Below are 26,683 nucleotides of genomic sequence, written 5' to 3'. Positions count from 1 at the left end.
ACCTTAAGGTTCGCAGCCCAATTCGTAACCACTACGCTACCAGAGCTCCTTTGAAACATAGAAGAGGTTAAAATAAGCAAAAAAAAAAAAAAAAAGATGCAGAGATGTTGGAAGAGAGGTGCTAAACTACAACCAGATGATCCTGGGGCAGAAGCAGAAGGACACAGGGACCTTCCTTTGGAGTCTACTGAGGGAAAAGCCTTCCTCTAGAATCTGTTGTTGTTAAGTGCCTTCAAGTCAGTTCAGACTCACTTGACCCACTGACCTGGCAGTTGAAACCAACCTTGCAGTCCAGTCCATTAACTTACAGTGCCACATCAGGACTCGTTGTTATTGTTGTTGTTAAGTGCCATCGAGTTGGTGCTAACCCATAGCGACCCTGTGTAGGGTTTCCAAGAAACAGCTGGTGAGCCTGAACCACTGACCTTACTGCACAAACTGACCTTGCAGTCTAGCGCATTATTCTGCAGCTCCTCGAGTTAGTTCCAACGTATAGCAACCCTATGCACAGCAGAACAAAACACTGCCTGGTCCTGTGCCATCCTCACAATCTTTTTAAACTTGAGCTCATTGCTGCCACCACTGTCCCAATCCATCTCGATGGGGTCTTCTTCTTTGTTGACTCTCTACTTTACCAAACATAATGCCTCTCCCTCCTGATAAAGGTCTAAAGTATGAGAGACAAAATATGGCCTTCCTGGCCTCTAAGGAACATTCTGGCTGTACTTCTTTCAAGACAGGTTTGTTTGTTCTTCTGGCAGTCCATGGTACTTTCAGTATTCTTCTCCAAAACCATAACTCAAATGCATAAATACTTCTACTGTCTTCCTTATTCATTGTTCAATTTTCATGTGCATATGTTGTTATTGTTAAGTTCCAAGTCAATTCTGACCCATAGTGACCCTGTATGAGTGGTGAGCTTGAACCGCCGATCTTGCGGTTCAAACTAGCTTTGCAGTCCAGCACATTGGCTACTGAAAATACAATGGCTTGAGTAAGGTGCACCATAATCCTCAAACTGGTATCTTTACTCTTGAACACTTAAAGAAACCTTGTGCAGCAATTTGCCTAGTGCAACATGTTGTTTGATTTTTTGAATGCTGCTTCCATGAGTGACGATTGTAAATTCAAGCAAAATGAAGCCTTTAATAACTTTAAATTTTTCTCTATTTATCATTGTTATTTATTAATGCAGTTGGGAGGATGTTTTCTTTACTTTGATGTGCAAGCCATACTGAAGACTTTGATCTTCATTAATAAGTATTTCAAATCCTCTTCACTTTCAGCAAATAAATGTGTATCATCTGCATATGGCAGGTTGTTAATGAGTCTTCCTCCAATTCTGATGCCATGTTCTTCTTTTTATAATCTAGTTTGTCAGATTATTTGCTCAGCATCAGATTGAATAAGTATGGTGAATAAATACAGCCATATGCACATTTTTTCTGATTTTAAACCATTCAGTATCCCCTTGGAGACATGGTATGGTGATATAGGATAAGTAAGCACTGGACTGCTAACCACAAGGTCCCACCACCAACCACTTCTCCAAAACCCTATACAGGGTTGTATGAACCAGAACCAACTTGACAGCACTTAACAACAACATCAACAGTATTCTCTTGTTCTGTTCAAATGAGTGATTCTTAGTCTATGTACAGGTTCCTCATGAACACAATCAAGTGTTCTGGAATACCCATTCTTCCCAATGTTATCCACAGTCAATACCCTTGGCATAGTCAATAAAACACAAGTAAACATCTTTCTGGTACTGAAGGAAGAAGTCTAAGGGGCACTGAAGGCACTGACAAAGAACAAGGATCCAGGATTTGATGGAATACAAATTGAAATGTTTCAACAAACTGATGCAGCACTGGAGGTGCTCACTCATCTATGACAATTAATTTGGAAGCAACTACCTGGGCAACCAATTAGAAGAGATCCATATTTGTGCAAATTCCAAAGAGAGGTGACCCAATGGATGTGGAAATCATCAAATAATATCATTAATATCACATGCAAGTAAAATTGTCCTAAAGATAATTTTAAAATGAATGCAACAGTACATAGGGAACTGCCTGAAATACAAGCTGGATTCAGAAGAGTATGTGAACTAGGGGTATCATAGCTGATGTCAGGTGGATCTTGGTTGAAAGCAGGAAATATTAGAAAGATGTTTTCTTTTTCTTGCTCTTTCTTCTAGAAAGGCACACTGAATTCAGGCTACTAGCCTCTTAAACTGGGAGAAAATAAATTTCTGTTTGTTAAAGCCACCCATTTATGGTATTTCTCTTATATTTCTCTTAACTGGGACAGTGGTGATAGTCCCTGAAAGGTAATTATTACAAAGAGTTTAAATAATGACAGTAACATGAATGGCATATTGCTGACAATATAAGTTGTTCCATGATTGAATATAAATGCCTCAGGATAGTCAGGTGCGTATAAAAGATTAGCCAGAATGATTAAGACTTGCACCTCATTATTTGTTGTTGTTAAGTGACATTGAGTCATTTTTGACTCATAGAAACCCAGTACAGGGTTTCTAAGGAATGACTGGGTAGTTTGAGTTGTCAACCTTGTGGTTCAACCTGCCCTTGCAGTCCTGCGTTTATCCTACAGCGTAACACTAGAAGTCCACACCTATAGTTGAGGGATGTTTTGTTATATTTTATTTTATGTTTGGCAGGAGAGTGAGGGAAAAGGTTGCATAATTAGAAATTAATATTTCAAAAATACTTAAATTGTAAAACTCTTGTAGAAACCCATGGCTAAGCTAATAGAAGAGAAATAATCACAAGCTCAAATTCTATTACCAGGTATAACTGCTGACTATAATCTGGTGCATAGTTTTCTAAACACTGTGTATTGAAATGAAATGCTCTATAATCCATTTACAAGAAATGGCATCACATTTCATTGTCAAAAAGAACATTTCAAGATCTATCTAGAATTGCAATGTTACCTATTATAGGATAACATCCATGTGCCTACAAGTAGGACCAATTAATACTATTGTTATGCAAAATAACACACCAACCACTAAAGCCAGTGATGATGAAATTGAAGACATTTGCCAACTTTTTAGGTCAGAAATTGATTGCATATGCAATCAAGATGGATTGATAATTGCTGGTGATTGGAATTCAAAGGAAAAGAGAAAGTGTCAGTAGTTGGAAAATATGGTCTTGGTAATGGAAATGAAGCTGGAGATCACATGATAGAATTCTGCAAAACCAATGACTTCTTCATTGCAAATATCGTTTGTAAACAACATAAAAGATGATTATACACATGGACCTCACCAGATGGAATACACAGGAATCAAATTGGCTACATCTGTGGGAGGAGACAGTGGAAAAGCTCAATGTTGTTGTTAAGTGCTGTCGAGTCAATTCTGACCCTGAGAGGCCCTGTATATGGTTTCCAAGGAGTGGCTGGTGAGCTTGAGCCACAGACTTTGTGATTCAAACAACTCTGCAGCCCAGTGCATTAACCCACAGCACCACACCAGGACTCCAAAAAACTCAATTGTTGTTGTTGTTGTTGTTAAGTGCCGTCGAGTCGGTTCCGACCCATAGTGACCCTGTACAGGGTTTCTGAGGGTGTAAATCTTTACGGGAATAGAAAGCCTCATCTGTCTCTTGTGGAGCAGCTGATAGTTTCGAACCGCTGACCTTAAGGTTCGCAGCCCGATTCGTAACTCAATATCATCAGCCAAAACAAGGATAGTGGCAGACTGTAGAACAGAACATGAATTGCTTATATGCAAGTTAATGCTGAAGCTGAAGAGAATTAAAACAAGTCTGCAAGAGTCAAAATATGACCTTGAATATATCCTACCTGAATTTAGAGACCATCTCAAGAACAGATTTGATGTATTAAACACAATGACCAAAAATCAGAAGAATTGTGGAATGACATAAGGACTTCATATGGGAAGAAAGCAAAAGCTCATGAAAAAGACAAGAAAGAAAGAAAAGAAAAAAAAAAAAAAGGATGTCAGAAGAGACTCTGAAACTTGCTCTTCAGTTTAGAGGAACTGAAATGAATGAAATAAGGAAGTAAAAGAGCTGAACAGAATATTTCAAAGGGCAGCTTGAGAAGACAAAGCCAAGTATTATAATGAAATGTGCAAAGACCTGGAGTCATAAAACCAAAAGGGAAGAACTCCCTCAGCATTTCTCAAGCTGAAAGAACTGAAGAAAAAAAACAAGCTTCAACTTGAAATACTGATTGGAAGAGATCTAGGTTTATGCCCATTCCAAAGAAAGGTGACTCAACAGAACTTAAAAATATCATCAATGTCACATGTAAATACAATTTTTCTAAAGATAGTTTTTAAAAAGAGTTATTGCAGTACATCAACATGGAGCTATCAGAAATTTAAGCCAGATTCAGAAGAGGATGTGGAATGAGGAATATCTTTACCGATGGCCATACTTATTTAACCTGTATACTAAGCAAACAATCCGAGAAGGTGTATTATATGAAAAAGAACATGACATCAGGATTGGAGAAAAATTTACTAACAACCTTTGATATTCTTGCTGGAAGTGAAGAGGACTTAAAATACTTAACTGATGAAGATCAAAGACTACAACCTTCAGTATGATTTGTACCTTAATGTTAAGAAAATGAAAAATTCTCACAACTGGATCAATAAATAACATCATGATGTATGGAAAAAAGATTGAAGTTTTTGAAGACTTCATTTTGTTTGGATCCACAATCAATATTCATGGAAGCAGCAGTCTAGAAATCAAACGATGTATTGCATTTGACAGATCTGCTGTAAAAGACCTCTTTAAAGTGTTAAAGAGCAAAGTTACCAGTTTGAGGACTAAGGTGCTCCTGATCCATGCCATGGTATTTCAATGACCTCGTATGCATGTGAAATTTGGAAAATGAATAATGAAGACCTTAGAAGAATTGATGCATTTGAATTATAGTGTTGGTGAGGAAAACTGAAAGTACCATGAATTGGTACTAGTAGACATTGTTGTTGTTATAAAGTGCCATTGAGTCGGTAACAACCCATAGCAACCCTGTAAGGGTTTCCTAGGAGCAGCTGGTGAGCTTGAACCACCAACTTTGCAATTAAAATGGCTTTGCAGTCTGACACATTGGGGGGATCTTCCTCTTCACTGACCCTCCACTTTACCAACCATGATATCCTTCTAGAGGGACTGGCCCTCCTGAACTATGAGAGGAGAAGTATCACCATCCTGGCTTCAAAGGAGCATTTTGGCTGTCCTTCATTCAACACAGATTTATTTATTTACATTTATTTATCTCTACTAGCGGAGTCCTGATATGTTATGATATGTAAGGTTATCATATTTATGATGTCCAGAATGGGATTTAGGTTCTAACTCCTGAGGAAATAGTTTCATTATCTCCTCTGGATCATAAATTTTTCTAGAGAAGCAACAGTGAATGCATGGATGATTCTGGTCCATATCCGGACTCACACTCTAGCACTCAAGAGGTTGTTATGTGAACCTGTAGTTTCTGTATTTCAATTCCACTTTCCTGCCTTCTGTCAATGTTTATCGGGAAAGGCTACCTGCCTCTGATTATGATAGATCATTCTGGTAGCAGGGAAAGAGATGAGATAGAAACAGGCCCCTGAGGATCTAATAGATACTTTGTACCATTTGTACAGATCTGAAATGTCCAGGTCCATCTTAAGAGAAGAAGTGCTCATCAGGCGCCAGGGGGAAAATAATTGCATTTCCACTCTTTGAGTTTTAAAATGTTGGATTTAGAATTCCCATAATTGAGGATTCTTGACTTAAAATATATGGTTAGACTGAAAGAGGTAAGAATAGATCTTTAGGCTTTTAGTCCTTTGGGGGCAAGTTGGAATCTCTATTTCTTATTATCCTACAGATTTTCTCATAAGCCGTTTTCTTTGATTGCTTCTTTTTTCTCTTCAAAAAAGTGGCTGTCTGGGGCAGGGGAAGTTGGTGGGGTTTTTCAATGTCCCTTTACTTTTTGGTTATTTTCTTGTTTTTTAGTATGAAGATGTCCAATGAACAAACATTTGAAGTCAACATAGGTACCCGACTAGTGGCATATTAATAAACCTGTGTCTTAAATTACTCAAATTGTCTTTTCTGGTTGAGAATCATATCACAGAGTTTGTGGTAGCCTTGTGGGCAGGATTAAGTGAGCTGTTCTAGGTAAAGTGCCTAGTCCAATTATTGTCCAGTAAATGGCAGCTAGAGGTATTGGGGAAAAGGTAAAATGTTTCATATCAATGGGGCTAGCTTTGGACAAAATTGTCACGTAGGTTCCTTCATCCTCCGTTTCTTCCCCACCCCTCTTTTACACACCACACAAACCACCCCCTGTTACTGGGGGAGGCTCTCATTTTGTCATTTGATGTCCCTTTTTTCCTGGTCTAGCATCTTCTGTTTGTTTTCTCATCTCCTTTCTAAACCTCTCACTCTTGTCATCTATGCTTTTGCTACCTGTCGTATCTAAACTTGGACAGATTCTGTGACTGACATGTATGCCAAATGTTAAAGATTAACATCATTTTCAATGCTAGTCTTGCCAAGAGGTATTTCCATTTTAATGAAGGTAAATGTCACAACCTAAGAGAATAAAACTACAAAACTTCAGTCTGAAGTATCAGCAGTAGGAAGAACAGAGAGTCAATGATAACAATAAAACATAATTTATAGCTAACATTTATTATGTCCTAAATTAATTTTGGAGTCCTGATGTGGCACTGTTGGATAAGTACTAGACTGCTAACTGAAAGGTTAGCAGTTCAAACCCATGAGCTCTCTCCTTGGAAACCCTACATAGGTTTCTGTGAGTCAGAAACCACTTGATGGTGCTTAACAACAACTTAATTTCAGCTCTGCATTTTATCTGCATTGCCTCATTTCACCCTGACAACCAATAAATTAAGTGCTGTTATTATCTACCTTTTTCTGATGAGGAAAATGAAGTTTGAAGACGAAAAGCCACTTGCCTAAGGTCACATATATCTAGTAAGAAGTAATATGGGTTTGGAATTCAAATTCATCAAACTTATCACCATCTCATGCATGCTATCACTTATAGGCTAAATTTTCATGAGGGCAGGCATTTGCCAGTTTTTTTGGGTTTTTTTCATCATTTGTTACAGCCTGTGCTGCATAAGACCTTTTTAATGTGTTAAAGAGCAAAGATGTCAGCTTGAGGACAAGGTACATCTGATCCAAGCCATGGTATTTTCAGTAACTTCATATGCATGTGAAAGCTGGAAATAAGGAAGACCACAGAAGAATTTGTGCTTTTGAGTTATGGTGTAGGAGGAGAATATTGAAAGTGCCATGGGCTGCCAAAAGAACAAACAGATTTGTGTTGAATGAAGTGCAGCCAGAGTGCTCCTTAGAGGTCAGGAGGCCAGTCTTTGTCTCTCATACTTCAGATATATTGTCAGGAGAGACCAGTCACTGGAGAGTGATATCATGTTTGGTAAGGTGGAGAGTCAGAGAAAAAGAGGAAGACCCCAGTGAGATGGACTGGCAAAGTGGTAGCATCAATGGGCAACAATTGTAAGGTTAGCTGAGGACTTGCCAGTGTTTCGTTCTGTTGTGTATAGGGTCACTGTGAGTCGGTACCGAGTCAATGACACCTAACAACAATAGTATAATGCAGTGCCTGGTAGCACAGTGGTTCTAGAGGATAAGCACTGGACTCTGAACCACAGATCAACAGTTTGAGCCCACCAGTTATTCTGTGGGAGAAAGATGAGGATTTCTGCTCCCCAGAAGGTTTACAGCCTTGGAAACCCTACTTGAGGTCACTATGAGTCAGAACAGAGTTGATAGCACTTAAAAAACTAGCAAAAATAATGCAGTGCCTGGCACATGGTAACAAGTAAATTAATAGATGAATGAATGAACTAACACCGACTCTGCCTGAATCTTCATCTCTATTTACTTCTCTGGGTTCAACACTTGCCTGGAGACCCTGTTGGGCAATATATTCCAAGAAGTTTTAATTATCCAGATTTCATGCCATTGTCTTTCTGTCTCTTCTAATTGCTCCAGATGTCTTAGATATCTTTATATCCTTTTTTGTACCTGATATGTTTTGTATATTTTCTCTATCATAATTTTTTTTGATTCTTCTGACCTAATATTTCAGTTGTTGTTAAGTTCCATGGAGTTAATTCCAACTCATATCGACCCTGTATAGGGTTTCTGAGGAGATGCTGATTCTTAGGTGTCAATACATTTTTTTCCAGATTTTAATATCTCTGATATGAGAATACATCTTCCAATTAGTGAAATTTGGAAACAATAATTGACAGTGGTTTTATTTTTTTACTCAAAAAATGAAGCAAAAATAAAGTTTGATTATTTCTTACAACCATTGGTATCTTAAATTTAATGAAATATATTAATAGATTTTAAATAAAGATTATATGAATGAATAAAATAAAGACATGCATGAGTGGCATTCATAGCTTTCCTCAAATCACATTTTTTTGTTGTTGTTGTTAGGTGCCATTGAGTCAATTCCTATTCTTAGTAACCCTAAGTACAACAGTATGAAACACTGCCATGCTCAAAATCATTGCTATATTTTGAGTTCACCATGTCAATCCATCTTGATGGAGGTCTTCCTAATTTTTGCTGACCCTCTACCATGCATGATATCTTTCTTCAGGGACTGGTCCCTTCTGATAACGTAACCAAAGTACATGAGACAAAATATCATCATTTTCACTTGTAGGGAGCATTCTGGATGCACAAGACAGATTTGTTTGTTCTGCCTGCAGTCCATGACATAGTCAGTATTTTTCACCAACTTCATCAATCAAGGCATCAAACCTTCTTTAGTCTTCCTTGATTGTTATTCAGTTTTCAAATGTATAGGAGGTAATTGAAAATGCTTGGTTTAGGCATGCCTTAGTTCTGAAAGTGAAATACTTGCTTTTTAACATTTTAAAGAGGTCTTTTGCAGCAGATTTGTCCATGTAGTAGTATTCTCTTGTTTTGTTTGAAGGACTGCCTCTTGATTTTATGCAATTATGCATAATTAAGTGTTCTAGAATTTTCATATTTTGCAATGGTCTCCATAATTTGTTATGATCCATACAGTCAAATGCCTTTGCATAGTCAATAAAAGACAGGTAAGCACATTGTTCTTACTTAAAGGCTAGCTGTTTGTGCTGCAGGTATTGTAGCAGGCAAAAGTTGAGCATTACTATTATTATTATTTTTTTTATTCTAGCAGTCATTGTAAAAATTAGATAATAAACCAGCTCAAATTGTTCTTAATCACTTCTTCCTTCAATGTCTTGACCTATGTCATATGTTTGTTTCCTAGGTGAAATTGACCTTCAAATTCTCTCCAAAGTTCAGGCTCAATATCCAGGAATTCATATCAGCAATGAAGTTGTTGAACCAAGTGCTGAACAAATTGCCAAGTACAAAGGTATTTATGTACTAACCTATCCCAAAAGGCTTCTCATTTCAAATATGTCCCTTGAGTCATTAAGAGCATAGTTTACTGTGGCATGCACTTTGTAAGCTCATTGGAAGAAGAAACTAATTAATTTGTTTTCTTGGCAGGCAGGACTAAACACCTCAAATATGAATAGTGACTAATTAGACTCTTTTTCTTATTGACTCCCCCTCTATTCCCCAGTCTTTTTTATCTTTTTAAAAATTATTCTTAGGGCTAGAGTCATTGCTTTATTCAGAAATATTAAAAGAGAGACCTTGCCCTTAAAGAGCTTATGTGTAATGGTTTACACCAGGAGCTAGTAAACATTTTTTCTGGAAAGGGTTAAATAGTAAATATTTCAGGTCTCATGATCTCTGTCACCACTACTCAATCCTGCATTTGTAGCACAAAAACAGCCTTTGATAATATGGAAACTAATGAATGAGGCTGTTTTCTAGTAAAACTTTTTAATGGAAACTATAATTTAAATATCATAATTTTTACATGTCTTAAAATATTATTCTTTTGGTTTTATAACCATTTAAAAATGGGAAAAATGTTTTTAACTTGTCATCCATGTAAAAACAGGTGGATCCTTAGGCTTTGGGTTACACAATCACATTACCTGTTAGACATCAATTTGCCTCCAATAAAGATGATCATCTGTTTCCCATTTAGAGGGAGCCCATGTAACCTATGTCTGACTAGTGCTCTTATTGTTATGTTTGATTGGCTCTTTAATCTCTAATTTCATTTAATCTGAGAAAAAAAATTAGGATGAAATTTCTGGTTTCCCAGAGCTACATAAGAAAGAAAAATATGCTTTATGACTGTTATGTACATAACTGATTGCATTAAAATTCGAAATGAAAATGGGCTCCACGTTTGCAATTAAAATTGATGGTGTGCCACCTCTCCTCTGTGTTTCAGAACTTGTAGCCAAGACATCAAACCTTGAGAACATAAACTTTGCTTGGTATAAGGAGACATCATCTGAATATCAAAATAGAATGATGGAGGAAAAAGAGCTTCAAAAATGGAACTTTATTCATATGATCCAGGTAAGAAATATTTATTATAATATACTGTCAGAAAGAAGAATTTTCAAAAATATGTATGAAGAGTTCCTAGCATTCTAACTTTGAAAAGAAAAATCTTTTGATTTATAATTTTATAAATAAGCATTACCTATCCTAATTGAGGACAACAGATTTGGGATATGATGTGCCAATAAAAGTCAAGGCAGAGATCAACCCAGAAGGTTATACTGACTATTTTGGAGAATTTCAAATGGGAAGTCTTGATAGATTTTCTCAAAGGACACAGGATGGTCATGGGGGATCATTATGAAGACATTTTAAGAAAATGAAAAGCTGCGTGGATGTGAAAAAGGCAAGAAAGTTAAACTAAGGAATCCTTTCCACCATGACAATTCACCTGCTCCTTCTTCCAGAATAGTAAAGGTGGTCCTATGAGAATTTCATTGGGAAATCTTACCCTATCCACTCTACAGCCCTTGAATCTTTCCCCTTCAGGCTTCTTTTTGTTCCCCAAACTCAAAAAAAAAACAAAGAAAGGCAGCACAGTTTGAGTCCCTTGATGATTCCTGAATTGCTATTTTAACATGGAGTCCTGGTATGGTGCTGCTGGATAATATGCTTGGCCTTAAGTTTGAACTACGAGGTTGGTGGTTCAAACCCACCAGTCACACCTCTGAAGCCCTATACAAGATTGCTATGGATTGGAACCTACTTAACGTCATTTAACAAACACAACAACAAATCATAAAAGGGCAGAATACTTCGAGGAAGTGTTAGTAAGATGGAAACACTGACTTCAAGAGTAGACTGAGTAATTGTTATCATGACTAATTGTGACTGTCACAATTGTAAAGGTTAAGGTAGAATTTTTGTAACAAAACTGTGGAAATAGTTAATCTTACAGTCCAGAAACAGTGGACCCTAGGACCATCAAGGGAGAAAAGCACAAGTGGAATGTGGGGCCTTATCCAGAGAAGCAGCAACACCAAAGATGGAGGCAGAGATGGGGACATAGAGAGAGGGAGAAGCTGAGGACTTCAGATTCATGGAAAGAGAGGAACTGAGAGCTGGTGGCCAGTAGGCAGGCTTGCAGAATGTTCCCTTTGGTGGTGTAAATTATTGTATATGCCTGAGTATTTAAAAAAAAAAAAAAGAGCTAAAGTGAATAGAGAGAAATACTGTTGACTGATGGTACATGGAGGGGATTATAATCATTGAAATGAAACAAGGTGTTCAATTTGTTGAATGTAGAACTGATGATCTGCCCTGTAAACTTTCTCTCAACTCACAATACAAACTAAAAAAAAAAAAAAAAGAGTGTATAGATGTAGATGGAGAATATATTGAGAAGCAATAGATTGACATATTTGGATGCTTTGTTTAATAAGGGCTTCTGTGATTTTGTTGCAGTATTTTTTTACTTACCCATATACACATTTTCTCCACTCGCCTGTCAGTTTTTCTTATTGTGGTGGCTTGTGTGTTGCTGTGATGCTGGAAGCTATGCCACCAGTGTTTTGAATGCTAACAGTGTCGCCCATGGTGGACAGGTTTCAGCTGAGCTTCCAGTCTAAGACAGACTTGGAAGTAGGAGAGGCAAATTTTTGAATGGTTCACCACTGAAAACCTTATGAATAACAATGAAACACTGTAAGAACACCAGAATATTGAATATTGAAACATGATGAAGAACACCAGAATATTTTCAGGTATAGGAAGATGAGCCCCTCAGGTTGCAAGGTATTCAAAATACAACTAGAGAAGAGCTGCTTCCTCAAAGTATAGTTGATCTTGATGATGTGAATGGAGTAAGGCTTTTGGGAACTTCATTTGCTGAGGGGACATGAGGAGAAACAACTGCAAACATTCATTAATATTTGGAAAATGGAATGTAAGCAGTATGAATCTAGGAGAATTGAAAGTTGTCAAAAATTAAATGGAACGCATAAACATTGATATCCTAGGCATTACTGAGCTGAAATGGACTGGTATAAGATATATGGAATCTGATAATCACAGTAGTTGAAAAATATGGCCTTGGTAATAGAAAAGATGCTGGAGATCACATTATAGAATTTTACAAGACCAATGACTTACTTCTTCATTGCAATTACCTTTTAAAAACAACATAAAGACAGTTATACACATAGACTTTACCTGATGGAATACAAAGAAATCAAATTGACTACATCTGTGAAATCAAGTTTACTACATCAGCCAAAACAAGGACAGAAGCAAACTAACCATTAGCTGCTCATATGCAAGTTCAGGCTGAAGTCGAAGAAAATTAAAACAAGTCCACAATGGTTAAAATATGACCTTGAACATATCTTGCTTCACAAGACCTCTTTAAAGTGTTCAAAAGCACAGATATCAGTTTAAGGATTAAAGTGTCCCTGATCCAAGCCATGGTTTTTTCAATATCTTCATATACATGTGAAAGTTGTATAGTGAATAAGGAAGACCATAGAAGAATTGATGCATTTGAGTTATGATATTGGAAAAGAATATTAAAGGTACCATATACTGCTGTGAAAACAAACAAATATGTATTGGATGTACAATCAGAATGCTCCTTAGAAGCCTATCTGGCCAGATTTTGTCTCTTATACTTTGGAAATGTTATCCATAGGCACAAGTACCTTAAGAAGGGCATCATGCTTGGTGAAGTGGAGGGTGAGAGAAAAAGAGGGAGACCCCCAATGAGATGGATTGGAACAGTGACATCAGCAATGAGCTCAAGTGTAGCAGTCATTGTGAGGAGGTTCAGGACCGGGCAGTGTTTCTTTCTGTTGTATAGTTTCGCTATGAGTTGGAACTGACTTGAAGGCAGTTAACAACAACAACAAAATGCATGTACATATTTGTAGCATGTACAAACACATATGTAGAAATATTCTCTACCTAACCTATATTTGGATAAATTCTTCAGCATACAGATTGAGTATGGAGAAAGCACATAATCCTGCCACACACTTTTCTTGATTTTAAAACATTCGATGTCCCCTTGTTCTGCCTATTGGTCTATGTAAAGGTTCATTATGAACACAATTAAATGGTCCTGAATACTAATTATCTGCATGTGGCCCATAGCTTGTCAAGATCTACACAGTAGAAATCATTTGCATAGTTAATAAAGCACAGGTAATCATCTTTCTGGTATTCTCTGATTTTAGCCAAGATCCATCTGACATTAGCAATGATATCCTTCATTCCATGCCCTCATTTGATTGTGGCTTGAGCCTCTAGCAGTTCCCTGTTAATGTACTGTTTCAGCCATTTTTTATTTTTCTTTAGCAACATTTTACTTGCATGTGATATTAATTATATTGTCTGATGATTTGAATTATGGTGTTGGCAAAGAATACTGAAAGTACCATGGCCTGCCAGAAGAACAAACATATATGTATTGGATAAAATACAGCCAGAATGTTCCTTAGAAGTCAGGATGGTGAAACGTCATCTGTCATACTTAGGATATGTTATCTGAAGGGACCAGTCCTTTTAGAAGGACATCATGCTTGGTAAAGTAGAGGGTCAGTGAAAACAGGGAAGACCCCCAAACAAGATAGATTGACACAGTGGCAGCAGCAATGAGCTCAAATGTAACAACAATCGTGAGGATGGCACAAAACCAGGCAGTGATTCATTCTGTTGTGCATAGCATGACTATGAGTCAGACCTTACTGAACAGCGCCTAGTAAGATCACATATTTATATATTCCTTGCATGTTTGTTTGCTGTGTCCTGATTTGCTATTTTGTTTTTCTATATCGGAGTAGGTGGGGCATGTCTTCTAGTCTTGTTGCTAGCCTGGTTGCACTGGTGCTGTCACCACCCATCTCCGAGTAGCTGGACCAGTGACTGTGTGTATGAGGTTGGGTCTCTGTTGCCTGGTTTTGTGGGCTGGCTGAGGATGTAGCTGGTGTTGCTGGTAAGATGTGTCCATCTGGTCAGTCACCTGGGGGTGGCTTCTGGGAGCCATCTCACTGGATTCTGAGTTGCATGTTGTATAAGCACACTGCCAGTTGCTGGATGTTCAGTACAAAAGTGTCCAGGTTGTTGGTCACTGGGTGGGTGCTAGAAAAAGTCACATTGACAGTCCCAAGTGGGCAGGTCTGCTTGGCTGGTCAGATTGGTTACACACTTCCTATTGCAGGGATGGGGCAAAGTAGAGGGTGAGGCAGGGAAGATGTCACTAGTTCATGGGTGCCTGTTAGGACAGCATGCACTTGCTGTCCAGTGAGGTATGATGTTGGGGAGAGTGTTCCACCTGGTGCAGGTGGATGGAGGGAGAAGGAGGTGCTGTTTCTGAGGGTCCCTGCTGCAGGTGACTGAGCATAGGAGAGACATTTCTGGTTGCAGGCTCCTGGTGAAAGTGGCTAGGTGGGCAGTGGGTGGCAATTGGTGTGTGGTACCCCAGTGTGGGAAAGTGGGTATAGGGTAAGGGGCTCCTCACTCCCAGATGCAGATGGCTGGGTGGAAGTGGGGCTGCTGCTGGACCCTGAGTCCATGTTCCCAGTGACCAGGAGGAGAAGCAGATGTCCCTGGTGCATGGGCTCCAGCTCAGGTGACTGGGCTTAGGAACTGGGTATGCCAGTCCATCAGCCGCTAGTATGGATGGGTGCACTGAAGTGGGGACACCTTCTGACCCTGGGTTTCCAGCATGGATAGTGAATGGATGAAGAGATACTGCTCATCCACTGGCATATGGAGTGAGTGGCTGGGCAGAAAGGCAGGTGGCATTGGATTGTGGAACCCAGGCACAGTTGGGTGGGTGGAAGAGGAGATACTGCTATTCCACAGGCCCCAGCACAGTTGGCTAGGTGATGACGTTGACAAGCAGGTGCTTGTCAGTGGTGGCTGGGTGAAGAAACTGGTGCTGCCAGGCAGGGTGGTGGTAGTTGCTGCCAGATCATGATTGCATGGTGGGGAGGATGGGTGAGGGGGTAGAGGGGCATCACAAGTACATGGCCCTTTGGCTTGGGGGGACCTGGAGGGTATAAGTGAGGTGAGTGCACTTAACTTTTGCTGGGTGGGGAGCACATCTGCCTGGTTCTGGATGTGAGTGCACCATTGCTCCTGCTTCTCTGCACCACGTAATGGGAGCTTCTGCTGGGAATACTTAATAATTTATTTCAATATGGCCATGTCTACAGGGTGCCAGCAATTGGTAGTTCTTCATGTATACAGTTTTTGTACAGTCTCCTTCCACTTGGTATTTGGTCTGATTTTTCAGTCTTGCCTTTGATGCTCAGGGTTCCAAAGTTGTCATCTATACTCCATTCACTTATTTTCTAGGGTCCTTGTTGTTATGAAGTGTCTGAATATGCCTCTTGGACCACATGCTGGTATATAGGCTTTAAACATTGCCTAGCATCCAAAGATGTACATATTTAGAAATACCACTTGGCTAACAATAGGACACTCCTTCCTTCCTGTAGTGCACAGACACCCCAAAGGGATAAACTTAGGAGTAATCAAAGGAAGAAATGACTCCAAGATTGATACATCAATGCAATACTACTGCCTCAGCTGACAAAATCATTTATCTATAAAGGGTGAACCTTATATTGCCCAGAAATCCTATGATGCTTTTCTATTAAGCTTGCTCAGATAATGATTTCATATCTCTCTTCTTGCCTTATATTTCTTTCAACCACTCCCTGACAACTCAGTCCTAACTGATAATTTCATTTTACATTGTATAATAAAAATAGAAAATATTAGACAGAAAGTCATCTTGCACCCTCCAGATTTACAAACATAGCTACACCTTTACCTATCATCTTCTTCTTTGCTCCTATTAGAAAATCCTCCTCTTGACAAAAGTCAGTCTCTCCACTTAGCCTCTGGATCCGATTATCTTCCCCATTATAAAATGTTGAAGCTTCAGAGATCTGCTTCTTTCTCCTATTTCTCTGAAAACACCAATATTGGTGTAATGAATTACCTAATGTCTTTTATAGCCCTACACTGTTAACTCCCACTAACCAACATTTCTACTCTGCTGGGTTTGGGTAAGAGAAGATGAGAAAATATACTAACAGGATGACATGAGTCAGCTGTATAGGTTAACAGAGTTCACTGTAATTGTAAAAACTTGAAACTTTAGCATAGGTATAAAATGAACCATCTCAGAAGCAAGAGGTAGGGTAGAACTTCACTATCATCAAAGAACCAGGAGTGGAGTCCATCCTCTGGACCCGAGATCCCTACTATACTTTGAACTTCCTTGACCCGGAAACACAAAGTTGTGACACCAGAGGAGTGGCAGAGGAGCAGCAGCAGCAGAACCAAGAGCCAGAGAATGAGATAGAGCCCACAGAGCAAGTGCCATGGGCTGCCAAAAGAACACACAGATCTGTGTTGGAAGACGTGCAGTCAAAGTGCTCCTTGGAGGCCAAGATGACCATACTTCATTTTTCATACTTTGGACATATTGTCAGGAGGGACCAGTCACTGGAGAGGATATCATGTTTGGTAAAGTGGAGGGTCAGAGAAAAACAAGAAGACCCCCAGCGAGGTGATTGGCAAAGTGACAGCATCAATGGCCTCAAGCATGGCAACAGTTGTGAGATTGGCCCAGGACCAGGCAGTGTTTCATTCTGTTGTGCACAGGGTTGCTATGAGTCAGTACCAACTCGATGGCACATAACAACAACAACAACTATGAATCATTTCCTCTTTTTTAGGCAGGATATGTCTTAGATTATTGCCCATCTTATTGATGAATTGCTCTTGGGTAACGTTTGTAGTTGCCAGAGTGGGCAGCCTGGAGAAAGATGGTAATAAATATGGTATTGCAGCAGAATTGGCCAAAGGCAGGTCATTTTATTCATTCATGTGACTGGGACATAACTTAAGTTGTTTTTTCTTTTCTATAATGAGTTCTGTGGTATTGACATGCAGCCCATAATACTAAATTCTTGTCCACGAGACATGAAGATGATATATAAGAAGTGTCTGGGGGATGGATTCCAAAGATGTAAGCTCCTAAGAAATTTCTCACCTTCTGTGCATAATTCCAAGCTCTCTCTGTTGACAGAGTTATTTAAAATGGGTGGGCTGACCCCTAGTACTCAGTAATCAAATGTGTAGCATTTTACTTCATCCACTTCCGTTTCTTAGAGAACCTACCAACAACAGAGTCAGCCACATTTCCTATGATTAAAAACAAAACAAAACATTTATGAACATATGGTGAAGCTAGTGCAAAGGGTTTAATTTTAAAGCAACGTTCCATGAAATGGAGTCTGTTTTTATGGTTCCACCACCATTTTCTCCCAGAAGAACTACAATTCACAAAACACAGAGTAGGCATAGAATCAGTGCCCCTGGGTGGAGTGGAGACTAAGCTATAAAGGTCTGTGTTATTGAAGCCAGAAAAGTAAATTAAAAATAAATAAATGAAAATAAAAATAAGAGAATAAATTTAAAGCTATTTGGCACTAGCTGAACAAATACCATGATTTTCATTTTCCCACATCATTATTCATCTCTATAAGATCATTAATTTTTAAATTTCTAAAGTACTTGTTGTTGATGATGTTAAGTGCTGTTGAGTCAGTTCCTGACTCATAGAAACTTTGTATTAGGGTTTCTTAGGACCATCTGGTAGATTTGAACTGCCATCCTTGTGTTTAGCAGTCTAGTGCTTATCATTAGTTGGGTAAAAATCCTCTCAAAATCAAACTTTCTAGTGAGTTTTTAGTCCAATAGCAAAGTTATCAACATAAAGAAGTTTCTCATTTCTCTTTTATCTCATTCTAGATGCTGTATTATGTAAAAGACATCCCGGCTACCCTGAAATTCTTCCATAGTCTCTTAGCTACTAATGCCATGATCCTAATTATTGTGGTATCAGGTAAGTTATTTTCATTCAACTCTGACTTTTTGAAAAAGCAATAATGCATGGGCACATGGATTTATGTGTTTGAAGACTGCTGCTTCAAATTCATAAATTCAAGAATTACATCTTCATTATTTTCACAATGCTAGCAATGCCATTCACAACAACTGTCAATTTAGTTAGTGGCCTAGTAAAATCACAAGTCTATTTACTTCTTTCCCTTTGAAAAATATCTTTGTCTTCTAGGCATGTATCCTTTTTATAGAACTTAGAATACATGTAACAAATGGAATATTTTCATTTTAAATGTTTTGTTTTATTTTCCAAAGAAGAGATTTAACCATGCCATAGTGCTTCCAGTGACATAGGAAACATCACATAGAGCGTATGATACATATGGTTAGAAAATGAAAATAGGAACTGTTGAGTTCTTTTCATTCATTACATAATTTCTACTGATAGTACACCCAGTGCTAGGCTGATTACTTCTACATATCCAACTAGATCTCTCTTCTTAAGCTTGTATCAGACTACATAATCAAACCACAAATGTCACAAAATTTGTTTATTTATAAATAGACAAATTTTGCTTGTGGTACTGGTTTGCACTCATGTGATCCATAACCTGGTCTCCAAGGGAACATTTTGTTATACTATTTTTATCTCTAGTTAGTTAAAAATCTCATTCATATTAGAGAGGTCTAGGTTCTCATTCAGAAGGGCTTATGTGAACTGGATCTTTTTCAAAGAAAGATTTTAGGGTAAAGCACTTCGTACTGCATTTAGGAATGCAATAATAAACTCAGTAGACAATCTAGTCTTGATTCTTTGCATCAATAACATAGAAAATTGTTAATCACTGTCATCAAAGTAGTGTGACCTAAATGTCACCAGGTTCCTCACTCTTATGACCTCATGTTTAACTTTCAAAAGTCTAAAGTAAATGACTTGGAGTCCTCATCCCAAATAACTTGGATAGTTCACTTCCTTTAGATCACTCCCGAGGATACTTACGGGTCATGTTTAAATACTTGTATTGGTTTGCTACAGATGCCTTCTCCTAGTTCAATTTTTTTTTCCCCAGTTCAAATTTTGATTTGTTTTTTTGTAAACCTTCCATGTACTGTAGCTACTCTTTCTCTTCACTGCATCCAATGTATGAATATAGCTCCATTTCTTTCATTCCCTAAAATACCAATTGTTGCTTCTGGAAGATAATGAGGCCCAACTCAACAGCACTTAACTACAAAAAATGAAGAGGAAGAACAGCAGAGAACAGAACATAGTGGCATTATCTGACAGGAGCTCTCTTTCTAACATTTCTCTTGTTTGATCTGGGTCCACTGTCTTAGGCTTATAATCACAACTTCTTAACAGACCTCTCTCTTCCCCTCTTGTTGCTATGGTTGTTAAGTGCTTTTGAGTTGGTTTCAACTCATAGCAACCCTGTGTAGGGCTTCCAGGGAGCAACTGTAGAGGTTGAACGACTGACCTGCAGTTTAAACCAATCTTGCAGTCCAGTGCTTTATCCCACAGTGCCACATCAGGACTCCCTTAAACTCTTAGATTTTTTAAAGCTGCCTACTCCTGTGTTTTGTGATAGCTGGTTAATACAACTAGTTACTATCAAGTTGACTCCAACTCATGTTATACCATGTGTGCCAGACAGGATTGAATGTACCATATAGGATTTTCAACGGCTAATTTTTTGAAAATGGATTGCCAGACTTTTCTTCCAAGGCACCTCCGGGTGAACTCAAACCTTCAGCCTTCCAATTAGTATCTGAGTGTGTTAACCATTTGTACCACCCAAGGATTCTGCTTTTTACATGTTGTTATTATTAAGTACAGTCGAGTTGGTTCTGACTTATACAGTCCTATATAGAGTTTCTGAGGCTGTAAATCTTCATGGGACCAGAAAGTCTCCTCTTTCTCCTGAGGAGCAATTATAGGGTTTGAACATTGGACTTTGTGATTAGCAGTCCAGAGCTTATCCTACAGTGCCACCAGGACAGCTTAATTTCCTTTTGCTCTACCTCTTACTTAAATAAACCTGTGTATCCAAGAACCTGTTTTCTCAAACAATGAAACATTTCCTGAGATGAATCCTGGTGTCCCTTCTCTCTATGCAAGTAACTATAGTAAGCTATAGTTTTCTTTTTTTTATTATTGTATTGGTTACTTTTTTTTATTAATGAAGTCAATACAATTATATTGGTGTATTTTCAGAAAAATAGGTCATACTTAATTTTCAACCCTGGAAACAAATGTAATTGCAAGAAATCTTTTATGATATGCATTTTTAGAACATATTTAGGTCAGTCAGTATATAAGAGAATGATTTGTATTTTTATTGGGTTTTGTCATGTGGTTTTATAACTTCAAATCTCTACTTATATGACTGGTCTGTGGATATAAAATGAGCTTGAAAGAGCTCACTGGGTGAACTGTTCATTCACTTCCAGTTAAGAAATATTGTCCTCACTTGCCTCTTCAGCCCAAATGTTAAACTGAAACATTGCTTAATTGAATGTTGCCCTAAAACTTGCAACAGCCAAAATGGCTCACACTAGGTTTTGTTTTTATTAAGTTTCTTGAGATCACTTTCTAAATAGAAGTTGGCTTTACAGTTACCTAACAGGAAAGACATTTTTTAGTCCATTTCCTTCGTTCAGGATAATATTGTTTTCTCTAGCTGTACTGCAATGCAGAAAGCTGAGTCTCATTGCAGCTACGTTCAGAGTAGCCTAGAACAATTCTCAAAATTGTTTCTGGGGGGCGCAAATAGTTAAATAATTGAGATAGCCGAAAGACTGGCGTCTTGGTGGGTTAATGCACTGGACTGCAACGTCAGTGATTCAAGCTCACCTACCGCTCCTCGGAAACCCTATATAAGGCCACTATGTACAGGGTCACTATGAATTGGTACTGACTGGACACCACTTAACAACAACACCAACAACCAAAAGATTGGAGGTTTGTGTCCATCCAGGAAGTCCTTGGAGAAAGATCTATAGATTTCATTTCTAAAGATTAGACATTGCAAACCTTATAAAGCATAGTTTTACATTGACTATAGGATGTTGCCAGGAATCAGATTTGGCTTGAAGGCAACTGGTTTTTGCATAAAATTAAACTTCTAAGAGCAGTGGTATAGCAAAATGGTAGGTAGAATCCGATATATATGTCTGGATCAGCAGTTTTCCCTAAAAGACCGTCTTAAATATGCCATGTAGCACTTGCCTGCCCAACTTAGATACTGATATAGTACTAAAGTGACAAGGGTTTTCTCTGAATGGAATGAATCACTCAAGTTATTTGAGTATCAGATGTGCACTCTTTTTTTTTTTATTATTAGATTATAAAACAGTGACATATGGAACCAGTTTCTAGATTTAATTATGCAGAACACCAGTTTTGGCCATGGCACTTTATGTTCAGCTATATGCAAAACACAGCCTGTAGTCCCATGTTAACTGCCCAGGAGAGCCCTAGTCTGGTTCATTCACCTCTCATTGAGGAACTTCGGTGTTCAGATGTTGCCAGGCAAAAGTGTCTATGAACTGTTCCCCTGCCTTGGAAAGATGACTAATCTCATGGAGGATTCAATTTGTAAACAGATGCTCTCAGCAATTTTTGCTAAATTTCCTACCAGAGTTATTCAGGAAGTTTTAGAGAGCTCCTTGACAGGGGGGAGTTCACCTTTCATTTCTAGCCCAAAATATTTGTAAAGCTAGCATACAGAGGCATTCAGTTGAAATGGATATATGTCCATTGAAATGGATAATTATTCATAAAATCAGAACTACAACTAGTTCTTGAAATCCACCTCCCAAATAAAGAGACCGTGATTACATGATGAACATGAAACAGATAATACAGAAAGCTCGGGAGATGTCCAAGTGGGTTTAATAAAGAGAAATAAATAACTCAATAATAAAAGCACACATATTCTGTCTCTCTCTGCCTTGTCCCATCTCATACATGCACATGCTGTATACAGAAACAGCCAGACAAAAACATTGCATAATAAGCAAGTAAAACTAATTAGGAAAAGACAGGGAAATGGAAATCAGAATTAAATGATAGCCTTTACTGGTCAGCTTGTTAGAAGTCATGTTCCTTGAGAGAAAAGAGTTTTTACTGTGTGTGCCTAAGTATCTATTATAGAACTAGTCCAGCTTAGTAAATACTCATTTAATGACAAATAACAGAGGAGGTTCTGATTATGAATATGAGAGAGTTGACTTCAGAAAAAAAAAGATAATTAAGAACGAAAGAGATTGTTTTATCTTGGTTTGAATGAGGAGTATCCCACACTAAAATGATGTTGGCAGCATATTTTCCTGCAAATGCAGTAGCCAGACATTAGTTGGAAGAGTTGCTTATTAAATTTCAATTGATCAGTTGAAGGGACATTAGTCAGATGGAAGTTTTCTGTTCTCCTCTCTCCATACCTGACTAAGGAAGGAAGCAGATTCTGGTGTGTTATTTTTAGTACAACGGGAAAATAAGAATCTGGTTTATATCATGTTGGGAACAAAAGTCACGCCATGTGTTGTGCCCACAGTGGGCCATTATGATAATGTATCAATCTGAAAGTATGTACATTTCCAGCTCAAAAATGGCACAGACACCAGCACAATTTCTGCAATTAATGCTTGATTTTTTATTCTCTGTCAGGTTAAATACAGTAGAGCCTTGCCTCAACTAAAAAAAAAAAATATTGATTTTCCTGTAGACTTTTGTTTATAATAGTCAAACTCTTATCTGGGAAGACAATCCGCTGTCTTTGGAATAAAAGATTTTTTTTCATACTTGCTCATGATCTTCATTTTTTTTTTGTCGAACTGAGGTTTGTTTTTTGTGTGTGTTTTAATCCAATTACACCTTCTTCTAGAGTACATTCTGCACTTAGCATTGCCTTTCTGAAATCGTAGAACATTAATTATCCAGGCTGTTTATTATTTGCCTGTTACTTCCCTACATAGACTCTTGGTTAAGTTAAATCAGGGGAATTTATCCTAATCCACAGATGAAGACCAGGGCTCTTTGAGCTTCCTGTAATTATACATAGAGCTTTGTAGCTATGTCGTATATGTGTATTTTTCTGGGGGCATCAAACACTAACAGTAGATTATAAAAGAATCTTGGAAAGCCCCCCAAAACACCTCAAGCCTTGAAATCTTCACTTTTCATATAGGAAATATAGGCTCTGATATATTGCTTTATTCAAGTCCAACTTAATTTTATTCCATTTACTATATGCCTATCATTGTTCTTTACCTCTACCTCTATTAATTTAGTTAATCTTTGCAGCAAATTTATGAGTAGATGATATTCTTAATCCTGCTAACACATGATAAACTGGGGCACAAAGTCATAAAGCTAGTAATGAGGAAAGTCATATTTTGCCCTGGGGCAATCTGGTTTTTATACTATACTCTGATACCATACTCTTAATTATTACACTGTACTGACTCTGTGTAATAGTTCATCCTAGAGCTACATGAACACTTTAGGTGGTCCATAAGTAACTACTCACTTGTTCTGTTATTAACAGAACAACAACAGGTTGGTTTTATACCATCTCAAAATTACAACCAATAGAACTATATTAGCAAACACATTTCATATAATGTTCACTTATTTTGCAAACACTTGTTATGCATCTGGCAAGTGCTTAGCATTGTGCAATGATGCACTTGAGTTATTTAATGCTTACAGTTGCATTTGAGGTATGTATGGTTATTGTCATTTTTGTTGTTACTATTGTTAAGTGCCATTGAGTGATTTTGTCTTATAGCAACATCAGGTAGATCTGCCCTGTAGAGTGTTTTAGGCAGTGATCTTTAAGCCAGTGGGAGGGTTCAAACCTCCAACCCTTCAGTTAGCAGCCAAACGCTTAACCATTGTTCCTCCAGGGCTCCTTAGTTCCATTTTACAGCTGAGGAAACTGAGATTCTGGGAGTATAAATGGTTAGACTTTCATGAAGCATTAGAAGAGTACAACGCATTTCTGTCTTCCTCAGATACTGGCTTTTTAGTCACTATGCCGAGTTTTAATTAAACACAACAGATATTGATAAAGCATCTTCAGAGTCATGTAAAGTTGGGACAAAACTTTCTAGGAATCAACCTAGCTAATGGCAGTCCATGGCAACATCTTGTATAAGCATGAGAGATTTACCCCCTCCACAGGAAATAGAGAATTGTCATTTACCATGATGGGAATGTCCACTAGGTATCACAAATATATATTTCTAAGACCAGATGCCTGATGATCTCTTCAAAACAGTCCAACCTTCCTCCTTACTATCTTGGTTAATGACAATTCTGTCTCTCGAGGTGCTCAAGCAAAAAAACATGTGGTCACCACTAACTATTTTCTCTCATACCCTACATCCAAGTTGCCCTCAGATTCCATTGGATACAGGAACACAATATATAAAAAGTACCACCATTTCTCAACACAAAGCTCACTGGTCCAGGTTACTATCCTGTATCCCCCAGGTTATTGAAGTAGCCTTCTCAGTATTCTTCCTGCTCCTGTCCTTGTCTCTTACAGTCTATTCCCATTTGTGTGGTCAGAGTAACCCTATCAAAATATATCAAGTTATATCACTCTAATGCTGTGCTGTCCAATAAAAAGCCACATGTGGCCATTTAAATTATTAAATTGAAATAATTTAGTTCCTCAGTCATTCTAGCCAATTCTCACTTGCTCCATAGCTAAGTTACTAGTAGCTACTGTACTGGACACAGATAACACAGATAATTAATATTTTCTTCAGTCCAGAAAGTTTTTATTGGACAGAATTACAATGGCTTCCTATCTTCTCCCTCAGGATCTGGTACCCCATTCATTTCTCTGCTTCCGAAACAACCTCATCTCTTTCAACTCTCTCTCTTGCTCACTTAACTCCAATCTCACTGACTTCCTGGATAAGTCTTCAACATGTTGCTGCATTAGATCCTTTGCGGTTACTCTTCTCTCTACCTGAAATGCTTTTTTCTTTGTTATCTTCATAGTTTGCTTTCGGCTCTCTACTCAAATTATTAGAGAGACTTTCTATGGCCATCCTATCTATGTAAAACAGCAGCCCATCCAATCACTTGGCATTTCTATTCCTCTTACTCTGACTTGTTTTCCATTATCACTTATCACCATTTGATATATGATATGTTTATTTGTTTATTCAATTTTCTTTCTCTCCCAAATCCTTGAATTGAGCTCCACAAGGATATGATTTTGTTCCTATTCCAAGCATCCAGTGTTCTGTTTGCTTGGTAATTGAAGGAAAGAATAAATTGAAGTATTAACTTTGTTCTATTACACAGGAACCAGTGGCTGGGACAAGCTATGGAAAAAATATGAATCCCGCTTACCTAGGGATGACCTCTGCCAGTATGTAACATCACTGGACCTCACTCAGATGCTGGACAACTTGAAGATTAAGTATAAGTGTTATGATCTTCTGTCCACCATGGACATATCAGACTGCTTTATTGATGGTAATGAAAATGGAGAGTTGCTTTTGGATTTTTTGACAGAAACCTGCAACTTTAACAAAACAGCACCTTCTGCTCTGAAAGCAGAAATTATGAAAGATCTACAAGAGCCTGAATTCAGTGTGAAGAATCAGGGAAAGATTTTCTTTAACAATAATCTGAGCGTCATAGTGATTGAGGCATAAATATTAATCAGAAGAGTATATTCAAAAGTTATAGATTTGTAACAGTTATAACAATGTTAACCAACCACTTATTTTCTTATTATATTTGCAAGTGTATGCCATAATGTTGTCATATAGATGTGAAAACCTAGAATTTTCTTGGACTTCCATGTGGAATTGTATGTGATACTACTAGTCATACATCATTACCTCTCCAGGGAAAGGCATCACATGCAGGTTAAATCACCATGTAAGTTGCAGATTTGAGACAACTGTCACCAGTTTATTGACAATAAAATCCTTTCATTTGCTAATGCATTGGAATTTCCTTGAATACTAATGATGCCTTTTGATACTTTGAATACTAAGAAAGTTTATGTTTATTAATGTTCACCCCTTTGTGAAGAAGCATTTGTCTGTGTATATCCTTTTGTTTGGTTTCCATATTAATTTTCACTGCTCAATAAAAGTAAGTACTTTCAGCAAATTACAGAATTAACCCTTGTCATTCATTGCCATTTTTTATCATCTTGTTTTCTCTTTTACATTTTTCTGTTATTTTACAGTGTGTTTTTGTTTGTTTGTTTGCTATAACATCATTTTCTATCCTATCCTAGCCAGTCAAATAGTACCTTTTCCTTTTTAATTTCTGG

At 37.8% G+C, this 26,683-nt stretch overlaps 1 protein-coding gene across 1 annotated transcript in view; it reads left to right on the top strand.

Moving 5' to 3' along the window:
• LOC102825678 (histamine N-methyltransferase-like) overlaps positions 1-26,084 on the top strand; it is a 58,357-nt gene extending 32,273 nt beyond the window's left edge. The window contains exons 3-6 of the mRNA XM_006834572.1: positions 9,343-9,450; positions 10,393-10,523; positions 18,276-18,369; positions 25,696-26,084. Of these exons, the coding sequence (XP_006834635.1) occupies positions 9,343-9,450; positions 10,393-10,523; positions 18,276-18,369; positions 25,696-26,051 (689 nt within the window). The 3' untranslated portion in view covers positions 26,052-26,084. The remainder of the gene's footprint in view (positions 1-9,342; positions 9,451-10,392; positions 10,524-18,275; positions 18,370-25,695) is intronic.
• The last annotated feature ends 599 nt before the right edge of the window (positions 26,085-26,683 follow it).

The sequence above is a fragment of the Chrysochloris asiatica genome, unplaced genomic scaffold, assembly GCF_000296735.1.
Source record: "Chrysochloris asiatica unplaced genomic scaffold, ChrAsi1.0 scaffold00012, whole genome shotgun sequence".
In the NCBI taxonomy this organism is placed as follows: domain Eukaryota; kingdom Metazoa; phylum Chordata; class Mammalia; order Afrosoricida; family Chrysochloridae; genus Chrysochloris; species Chrysochloris asiatica.
The sequence above is the reverse complement of the archived record's forward strand: the minus strand, read 5'-3'. Positions and strand labels throughout refer to the sequence as shown.